Consider the following 10,073-nt stretch of genomic DNA (forward strand, 5'->3'; position numbering starts at 1 on the left):
GGTCGCAGGGTCCCTGGCCCGGGGCGGGGCGGGGCTGGAGTGGCAGCTCGCCCCTCAGGGCTTCAGGGCAGGATGCTGACGAGGGCTGGGAGGGGAAGCTGGCCAATTCTCCGGGCTCGAAGAGCCCCTGTCGCCCACCCCTGATTCCAGTTACCTCACCGCCTACAGAGCTGCCCCCTCCCTCCCCAAATAACTGGCCTTGCAATTGGATGCCAAAGAGCCCAGAGTTGAGGGGGACCCAAGCTTTGAGCCTAGGTCTCTCAGAGCCACCCAACACCCCCTTTTGGCCCAAGCCCCTGCGTCCGTGTCTCCTGCCCCACCCCACCACTGAGGGCCCTGGGGGTCCCCAAACATGCCCCCACTTCCAGCTCTTCTCTCTTCCCACCACCGAAAATAAAACTCAGGGACCAACATCTGCTTCCTTTGCACTTGCTCTGTCGACCCCTGTCCCCCCACTTGGAGGGGCTTCCGAGGGTGAAGAGGCGGGGTTCGGGGCCCTTGTGGCTGACAGTATTGAGCGAGGAGAGGGCTGGCCCCTGCCCCCTAAGAGGTGAGGCTGTTAGGATGGGGGAAGCTCAGCCCTGGGGCCCACCTGAGCCCTTTCCCTCCAGGGACCCGAGGAGCCCCCTCGCATTGTTGGGAGACACTTCCTGATCGAGGTGGGGAGGGGAGCGAGGGATAGGAAGGGGGTTGGTGAGAGGACCTCCCTCCCCGGAGGTCCCGAATCCCAGCCTGTTTATTCCTGGGCTTCCCCATCCCATCATACCCACCCCCATTTTGTACTGCAATAATACTGTATTATAAGCTTGCACTATTTCCCGACCCCGGCCAGCATAAGCATGCACGAAAAACTCAAAACCACACACACACAGGAAGATGGGACGCTTTTTTTTTTTCTTTCTCTCTCTCTCCGGGGTGCGTCCTCAGTGTACAGAGCGGCGTCGGGGGGGCCCCGGGCCCGGGTAGAAGAGCATGCACTGAGACCCCGCCCCTAGACTGCGAGTACTGTACAAATCCAACACTTGAAACTGACACGCACACGCGCGGCGCCGCCGGGGAGCGGGGTGGGACACGGACACGCACCCCCGCGCACACGGCCACGCACAGGCGGGGGTGGGGGGCGCCCCGCCGTCACGCGTCGCTGTGCGAGGGATCTTGTGCCTTTTAAAGTCCCTGTTTGTTAATGCAGACAATCCGGAGAGCTTGTGTACTACCAAATCCTGATTAAAGACGCCTTCCAGGAACCTGCACTTCGCCTGCTTTCTTTCACCCTCCTCCTTCCTAACCCACCATTTGATGCAGAACCAATTCTGGGGTCGCCGGGCTGGGCAGAGGGCAGGGTCTAGTCTTTTGCCGACTCAGGGATGGGGTGGGGGGCAAACTCCAGATCAGTGGATCCAGCCCCACTCCTACCTCTGCTGACAGGCTAAATCGGGAGGGGACCGGAGGTTTCAGCCTAGTTGGACTTGAGCAACCCTCAGGAGGCGGCTGGCTGTCTCCTTTCATCCGCAGGAGGGCTTTGGGGGTGGACTCTGGTCTTTGGGGCCGACTCCAAATCACCAACTAGCTGGAGGGGGGATGCGGAGTAAGAAGGTGGGCGCACTCATCAGTTTTCTATGGATCAGACAATTGAGGCCAAGTGTGTGCTGGGGGTGGGAAGCCAGAATGCCAGAGAGCCCTGTGGGAGGGAAGGGCACAGGAGCCTTCCCCTGTCCCCTGCTTTAATGGGGGGTCTGAAGTAGCTCTGGCTTGGGGGAGAATGGTCTGTTGAAGGGGATCAGTGAGAGAGTGGATTGTGCAGGGCCAAGGGAACGCAGGGATAGAATGTGGGTTGAGGGAGAACTAGGACAAGGAGGGGGGTGGGACACAAAGAAGGAGAGTATCGCAGAGACTTTGGAGACTGCAGAGAGAGGGTGAAGGTGGAGGGGGGCTCACCCTCTCTCTGTCCCCCCCCACCCCTGCAAGCCTGCAGCCACAGCACCCAAAGAGGACGATACTTTTCCCGGGGCCTAAAGCAAGTGTGTGGGTAGAAGAAGGGCAAGCTACAGCTGCATTTCTTGACCCGCAGAGCATTTAGAATGTCCCCATGCTGTCAGATTCTTGCCCTGGGGCAGCCAGGGAGGGGCTGGGAACACTGAGATCTGGGGGTCAAGTATGTGAGGATCTGTAGAGACCTAGGCTAGGCAGCTGCCTTCCCAGGTCATCTTACCCCTTCCACCCAGATGACTGCCACAGGCCAGTGTGCCCGGGGTGGGTGGCACCCCTGGGTGTGGGGTGGAGGAGCAGAGGGAAGGCTCTTGGCTTGGCAGATGTGGTTTGAGAATAGAGACCCGGACAGACAGATGAAGAATCTCGGAAAGGCAGAGGTGGGCAGAGGAAGCTACCCTGTTGACTTCTCATCTCCAATTTTCAGTCTGGGAAATTATGGCAACTGGCGTTGGGGGGGGGGTCCCCTGGGGAGGAGGGGAGATGGGAGGTATGCGCTGGGCAGCTGCTAAGGGAGGAGATGGGCACTGCTGTGAGGGGCACAAAGCCCTCCCCGCCCTACAGTGAGGGAGGGGCGGGGTGTCAGAGTTCACACTCCTCTTGTCCGTCGGCAGCCCCCCTTCTTTGACCTTGGGACTGTGGGCTGATGTGCAGTGCACAATGTCTGGGACTGGCTAGGGTCCAGGCAGGAGAGTTGCTCAATGCACGCTGTGTGGGGGTGGGGGGTATGTGGAGTAACCTGTCTCCAGCGTCAGTAGCAGAGAAGTCAAGGCTGAGGAGAGCCCAGTTTTGTTGGTGGCAGCGGCAGTTGGGAGTCTGGTCCGTCTACCTCTGTTCACTTTTCCGGCTGACTGGAGTAAACATGGGCTTGGGCTGAGTTCTGAAGTTGGTGAGGCCACATGCCGCTGCTCTGGGCTCAGCGGAGGCAGGGGGAGGGCTGAGGCTTTCATTCTCTCTGTCTCAGCTCCAAAGGCCTGCCTCTCCTCCTCCCACACTATTCACCCTCACCACATCTGCCTTTGGCCAAACTCCATCAGTTCACCAGGGAACTTTGAAACAGATTTCTGGGCCTCATCTCTGACCTACAGAATCTAGGGAGTAGGACTCAGGGCTCTGTTTTTTTAAAAAGCACCCCCAAGTCACGTTGTGCCAAGCATGCTGGGGTACCACAGTAAGCAGACTAGAATCATAAAGGGCCAATGCCCTGGGAAGGGAGCAGGAAGGTGTGAGCTTCCCCAGACCCCAACTTCCGCTTGGTGATACCCAGCACTGTTTCTTCCCTCTGAGATAGACTGGGAGAGTGTCACTGCTGTCCCCCTCCCATGGTGTCCTCAGGCCTATAGGGCCAAGCACACAGAAGCTATCCAGTGACCATTGGCTGATTGAATGAGCACGGGATCACATGGGCAAATGGATGAATACTCATTGGGCACAGGCATCCAGGAGAGGCCAGAAAGGGTGTGGGAGGACTTCCCGCTCTCTGAGGAAGGAAGAACTTGAGCCCAGCCCTGGCCCTCCCCAACATGGAGCCAGATGGGGAGGGGCTTTGAAATAGAAAACTCAGCATGCCCAGGCCAGGGTGGGCTTGGCAGTGATCCTTAGGGCCAACCTGTCACTACTCTGAGGTTCACAGTTTCTCCATGTGGGAGGATGGGAGGCCAGTGAGGCAGTGGAAAGAATTCTGAGTTCTGGGCTACTCTGGGTGGTGTGCTTTGTGAGTTGGGCATGTTGATGCTTCTCTCCAAGCCTCAGTTTCCCAGTCTGATATCAGTGATGCCTGATTTCCAGTTCTCATCCCTCATCTCTCCCATGTAATGGAAGGGGAGGGCTTTGAGATGAAAGGAGAGAGGGTTCCAGCTATGATCATCTAATGTGGGCACTGTGAGCAGAGGATCCATCCTATGGTTGGGGCTTTTCCTGAGAGATCCAAGAACTAGCCAGATGGCAGGGGAAAAGGTGGCTCTAACAGGGATGCCCAAAGTGTCAGAGATGGGACAGGGAAAATAGGCAGAGGTTCTGCTGAGAAAGAATGGCTTGGTGGGGTTGAAGGATAACCCTGCTGGGTAGGATGTATCTAGTGCTGGGTGGGTGAGTTCTGAGCCAGACAGGATAAAAACATAAACAGAACACACCCCAGAGCGTGCTGGGGTCCTGTCCAGTGTCTGATGCTATTTTGTCTTGCATCACTCCTCCCCACTCCATCAAGGCCTCACTGATGGTCTGATTGTGAGGAAGATTATGGCAGTTAAGGAGGGGAGAAGTCACAGCCTTGAGCAAATCTTGGCCTTGGGGATTCCTTCCCCTCCACCAGCCTTTGGGCTGACTGCACAGAGACCTCAGCTGGGAGAGCCCCTCCTTCCCCCGCCCCCCCCCCCTGCTCACAGGTGTGGCATCCAGGAGTTTCTGAGATTGAGGAAGGAATCAATGATCTTCAAACCAGAGTGAGCAGGGTGGGGGTAGGAGGTGGGGGGCAGGGTGGGGAGGGAGCTAACATTTATCAGTCAACTGCTATAAGCCAGACTCATTGCTAACATGACCTCATTTATGGTCACAGCCTTTGTGGAGAATGCATTATCCCCATTTAATTTCCTAATCTAAAGATTTCACACTCCATGAAAACAAAGACCAGATCTGTCTTGCTGATCCAATTCACAGCCTCTAACACAGCGGCCAAGGCAATAGACATTCAAGGACTTCTTGAATGAATGAATGAATGAAAAACCCTTAAGAGGATCAGTGTTTATCAAGAAAGAGAGCCATGTAAACACGTGCTTGTGAAATAGAGGGCGGAAGGTTCTGTAATGGAAGGATGTGGGAAAACAAGTAGAGTGATGAAGTCTGCTTGGTGGGTGGACAAGAAGCTTTTGGGGAAGTGAGCTGTTTTAGCTGGGTCCTGGAGGAAGAGTAGGAATTTGTCATGTCAATAGAGAGAATGAGAGGAACCCCTGGGCAAAGGAAACTGCCTAGGGAAAGACCCAGAAGTGTGAGATGCATGAGGCATTTAGAGAACTGTTGGAACGTAAGTGGGGGACCAGAGGGTGCTGCTCAAAGTGAGGTTGGAGCACAAGGTAGGAGTCAGATCATGGAGTGGGGTGCAGACAAGTCGGGGGGTGGGGATGCTCATGTGCCAAGCCAAAGATTGAAATTGTCTCCTGAGGACTGTGGGACCCACCATAGGTTTCTGCAGGTTTGAATCTGTCTCCTGAGGACTGTGGGACCCACCATAGGTTTCTGCAGGTTTGAAACTGTCTCCTGAGGACTGTGGGACCCACCATAGGTTTCTGCAGGTTTGAATCTGTCTCCTGAGGACTGTGGGACCCACCATAGGTTTCTGCAGGTTTGAAACTGTCTCCTGAGGACTGTGGGACCCACCATAGGTTTCTGCAGGTTTGAATCTGTCTCCTGAGGACTGTGGGACCCACCATAGGTTTCTGCAGGTTTGAAACTGTCTCCTGAGGACTGTGGGACCCACCATAGGTTTCTGCAGGTTTGAATCTGTCTCCTGAGGACTGTGGGACCCACCATAGGTTTCTGCAGGTTTGAATCTGTCTCCTGAGGACTGTGGGACCCACCATAGGTTTCTGCAGGTTTGAGTCTGTCTCCTGAGGACTGTGGGACCCACCATAGGTTTCTGCAGGTTTGAAACTGTCTCCTGAGGACTGTGGGACCCACCATAGGTTTCTGCAGGTTTGAAGCAGAGAGAAATGGGATCAGATTTAAGTTTCAGGAAGATCACTTGGGCAGCTGTAGGAAGAACGGACGGGCAGTGCAGAATGGAAAAAACAGGCTGATGGCTGGGGAACCACCAGGCAGGACAGGGCTGTGCCCACAGGCATAGGGCAGCAGACAGAGATGTTCAAGAGGAATGCCTGGCAGGACTCCCTGAGAGTCTGGATGGCACCTGAAGGTGTTGGAGCCCCTCCAGGGCTTCTGGTCTGCATGGGTTGTGTTTAGGAAAACAGAGGCCCTGTGTGTTCAAAAGGCTAACAAAGTGCTGGATACCATCAGTACCATCCCACCAGGAACAAAGCCATGTCAGCTCTAATGGGGCCTGGTGCATTGTGGGTGCCTGGGGATGTGTGTGATTGACAAGGGCAGAGCTAGAGAAGACACAGCAGCTGAGGTCCTGGTGAGATGGTCAGGCCTTTTGAGTCTGGAAGGAAGGGGGCTAAGGGGAGATGTGGCAAGAATCTAGAAAACCAAGGACATGCCATCACGTTGCCAAGAACTCTGCACAAAGCTTCAAAGGGTAAAACTTAATCAGGTGAAAAGAATCTGCCTTTCATAGCCTGTCTGTGAGTTTTGGGAGGAAGTGTGGACTCAAAACATACCTACAGAGGACTGGAAAATTCCTGGCTGACAGGCAGGTGGGAAGGGGGCTGGAGCTCCAGGAGTCCAGCCTGCACTTCAAGGGGTGGAGGACAGCCTGAACTTTGCCCTTGTCTGACAGGTTCTGGTGGCCCTGGTGGCCAGCTCCCTGGCTGCAGAGGAACTGTGCCCTGTGAGGAGGCAGTGAGGGCTGACCCAGACACTTGCTGCCTCTCTCTGGACCTGGTTTCCTACATGGTGGCTATGATGGCTTGCAGTTGTCATTTTCTTCTGTTGATTGAACTAGAGCTGCCTCTGGGTTTCAGGATACACATAGGATACAGAAGAGTGGGGGTAAAGGGAAGACTGGTAGACAGAAAAGCCACCAGGATCAAGGCCTGGGACCTCAGGGGACCTGGAGCATGAACACAGTTATTCATCAGAGATTTACTGAGCACTTACTAGGTGCCAGGGACCATTCTAAGCCCTGGTGACAGAGCGATGAGCAAAACAGCCCCAGCATGTGCTCTAGTGGAACTCACACTCTCATAGGCCTCCTAGCCTGGGAGTGCAGTCAGGCCTTCTCCGGCCCAGGATGGGGGGGTGACCTCAGTGGGTCCCTGTGTGTGCCCCTTGCAGGTATTCTCCGTGGCGCCCCCGTTTGAGGTGAATGGTCTCCCGCGAGCTGTGCCCCTGAGCCTGCCCTACCAGGACTACAAGAAGGATCTCTCCGATTACCGCGAGCGGGCTCGGCTGCTCAACAGGGTCCGGAGGGTGGACTTCTCGCACGTGCTACTTGCCACCCCGCAGGTCCCGCTGGCTCCTGTTCAGCCTCAAACGAATGGGAAGGAGGAAGAGGAGGAGGAGGAGGAAGAGGAGGAGGAGGAGGAAGAGGAGGAGGAGGAGGAAGAAGAAGAAGAGGAAGAAGAGGAGGAGGAGGAGGAGGAGGAGGAAGAGGAGGAAGAAGAGGAGGAGGAGGCAGTGGCCCTGGGGGAGGTGCTGGGGCCACACAGTGGCTCCAGCAGTGAGGGCAGCGAGAGGAGCACGGACCGGAGCCAGGAGGGCGCCCCGTCCACGCTGCTGGCCGATGATCAGAAAGAGTCCAGGGGCCGAGCCTCCATGGCTGACGGGGACCTGGAGCCTGAGGAGGGCTCCAAAACGCTGGTGCTCGTCTCCCCTGGCGACATGAAGAAGTCGCCTGTCACTGCCGACCTGGCCCCCGACCCTGACCTGGGCACTCTGGCTGCCCTCACTCCTCAGCATGAACGGCCCCAGCCCACTGGCAGCCAGCTGGACGTGTCTGAGCCAGGCACCCTGTCCTCTGTCCTCAAGTCTGAGCCCAAGCCCCCTGGGACCGGGACAGGGCCGGGGGCTGGGGCAGTGACCATAGGGGCAGGGGGAGTGGCAGTCACCTCCTCGCCCTTCACCAAAGTCGAGAGGACCTTTGTGCACATTGCAGAGAAAACCCACCTCAATGTCATGTCTTCTGGTGGACAAGCCTCCCGGTCTGAGGAGCTCAGCGCTGGGGGGGAGCTGGGCCTGGAGGTGCCCTCTGATGGAAGGGCTGCGGAGGAGGGGGCCCCCGTGTACCTGGAGAACGGCATTGCCCTATCAGGGCTGGTGAGCTGTGTCCTGTCCGCCCCCCCCGGGAGCAGCCCCTTGGAGGTGACCACAGACTCACTGCCCAATGGCCCAACCCTTGCCGATGGGCCAGCCCCGGTGTCCCTGCTGGAACCGGGTCCCGAGAAACTGGCCACCATCTCCCCCAGTCGCCATGCCAGGCCAGGCCCTCGGCCCAGGAGCCGAATCCCTGTCTTGCTGTCTGAGGAGGACACAGGCTCGGAGCCCTCAGGCTCACTGTCGGCCAAAGAGCGGTGGGGCAAGAGGGCCCGACCACAGCAGGACCTGGCTCGGCTGGTGATGGAGAAGAGGCAGGGCCGCCTGCTGTTGCGCCTGGCCTCTGGGGCCTCATCCTCTTCCAGTGAGGAGCAGCGCCGTGCCTCTGAGACGCTCTCAGGCACAGGCTCCGAGGAGGACACACCTGCCTCTGAGCCCACGGTGCCCAGGAAAGCCGGGCGGGCAGCTGCCACCCGGAGCCGGATCCCCCGCCCCATCAGCATCCGCATGCCCACGCCTGCCGCAGCCCAGCAGCCCCCTGACAGACCCCTAGGCGCGACCCCAGCATCTGACACAGCCATCACCAGCAGGTGAGAAACTGCTGCTAGTCCCAGGGCAGGCAGAGGGTGACTACAGAAGGCCTCCACCAGCAGAGGCTTCCCTGGAGCCAAGGGCTATTGATAATTCAGGAAGGACCCTCAGCCACACCCCCTGTCCACCACCTCCCCAACTAAGTCTCTCTTCTGACTCAGGTCCCAGCCCTGTCACTGGGCTCAAGGGAGTGGCTGCAGTGAGTGTGTCTGGAGGGGTTCCAAGGAGGCCAGGCTCGGGAAAAGGTTGGTGGGGGCAGTGGGGTCCACACACAGCCTCTGGTGTGCCATGGGGCATTTGAGGCCAAAGGATAAAGGCCAGAATAGTTGGGAGAAAACATTATTCATATTAATATAAACATGGGTATATAATAGAGTAGAAAGTAAAATCCATGCGAATTTTAAAGATAAAACAGAGACATCAAAGAAAGCCTGGAGCAAGCTCTTTTGGTAGCAGCCTGGGAGTGTGTGGCCCTTAGAGGTCCTGTTCTGGAGGATGGGGCACCATGCCTCAGTTTATCCATCTGTGCCAAGGTCTCCTCAGTTTCATCCAGCTCTGAGGATGCAGGACTCTGGAGCTCAGTGCCCAGGGAGATTCTGAAAATGTCTTTTTGTTTCTTTGCCCTCCTCTTGTCTCTTGCCTTCTGCCCTCCGCACCTCCTGCAGGCTCCAGCTGCAGAAGCCCCCAGGGACGGCCATTGCTGCTGACCTCCGTCCCAAACAGCCCCCCGGCCGTGGCCCGGGCCCAGGGCGAGCCCAAGCCGGCACCAGGCCCCCGGCCCCGCGCAGTCCCGGCCTCCCCGCCTCCTCCGCGCACCATCCCAGCGCCTCCCCCCGGAGCCGGTCCCTGTCCCGCAAAGAGAGCCCCTCCCCCTCGCACCAGGCCCGGCCGGGGGCCCCCCCACCCCGGGGCGCCCCGCAGGCCCGGGCCCAGCCTGAAGGCACCCCCTCCCCGGGGGCCCCCAAGAAAGGACCCAGAGGGAAACTCCAGACTCAGCGCGCAACCAAAGGCCGGGCGGGGGTTGCGGAGGGTCGGGCTGGGGCCAGATAATGACGCGCGCGGCGGTCCGTAGCCCCTCACCCTCACCCCGGCCCCCCACCTGCAGCCGGCCACACTGGAACAGCTCCCAGCACAGCCTTACGCGCCTGACGCGCGCCACCCGCGGCCCCAGCTTCCTGCCTGCACCCGCGAGGACGCGCGCCAGCACACGCCGCGCCCACCCGCCGGCCCTGCGGAAGGGGACGCGGCGCCGCGCGGGGAGTGTCCGCCTCCCCATCCTTCCCCGTCTCCACCCCTCCCCCTGCTGCCCTTCAGGTGGGGCAGGCTCACCCTACGCCCCGGGGAAGGCTCAGCGACTCTTCACCAAGGACTCCACGAATGGGGACGCCCTGCTAACCACCAGGCCTCTGCTGCTCTCCAAGCCCCCCCAGGGAACTCTGCTTACACATCCTGCGGCGCCTTTCCCTTCTCCTGACCCTCCTCCAGCCAAAGCTACAAGCCCCAACCCTTTCGGAAAGGCAGCCTCAAATTCCAGAAGTGGAGGCTCCAGCCTCCCACTAGGGGTTAATCTC

General features: G+C 58.4%; 1 protein-coding gene across 1 annotated transcript in view; it reads left to right on the forward strand.

Annotated features, from left to right (window-relative positions):
- Positions 1 to 9,552, forward strand: part of TTBK1 (tau tubulin kinase 1) — a gene marked incomplete at its 3' end in the record, with an annotated part of 36,140 nt that extends 26,588 nt beyond the window's left edge. The window contains exons 13-14 of the mRNA XM_081246816.1: positions 6,934 to 8,501; positions 9,168 to 9,552. Of these exons, the coding sequence (XP_081102942.1) occupies positions 6,934 to 8,501; positions 9,168 to 9,552 (1,953 nt within the window). The remainder of the gene's footprint in view (positions 1 to 6,933; positions 8,502 to 9,167) is intronic.
- Between the last annotated feature and the right edge of the window lie 521 nt (positions 9,553 to 10,073).

The sequence above is a fragment of the Mesoplodon bidens genome (assembly GCF_964165515.1).
Source record: "Mesoplodon bidens genome assembly, chromosome: 10".
Classification (NCBI taxonomy): domain Eukaryota; kingdom Metazoa; phylum Chordata; class Mammalia; order Artiodactyla; family Ziphiidae; genus Mesoplodon; species Mesoplodon bidens.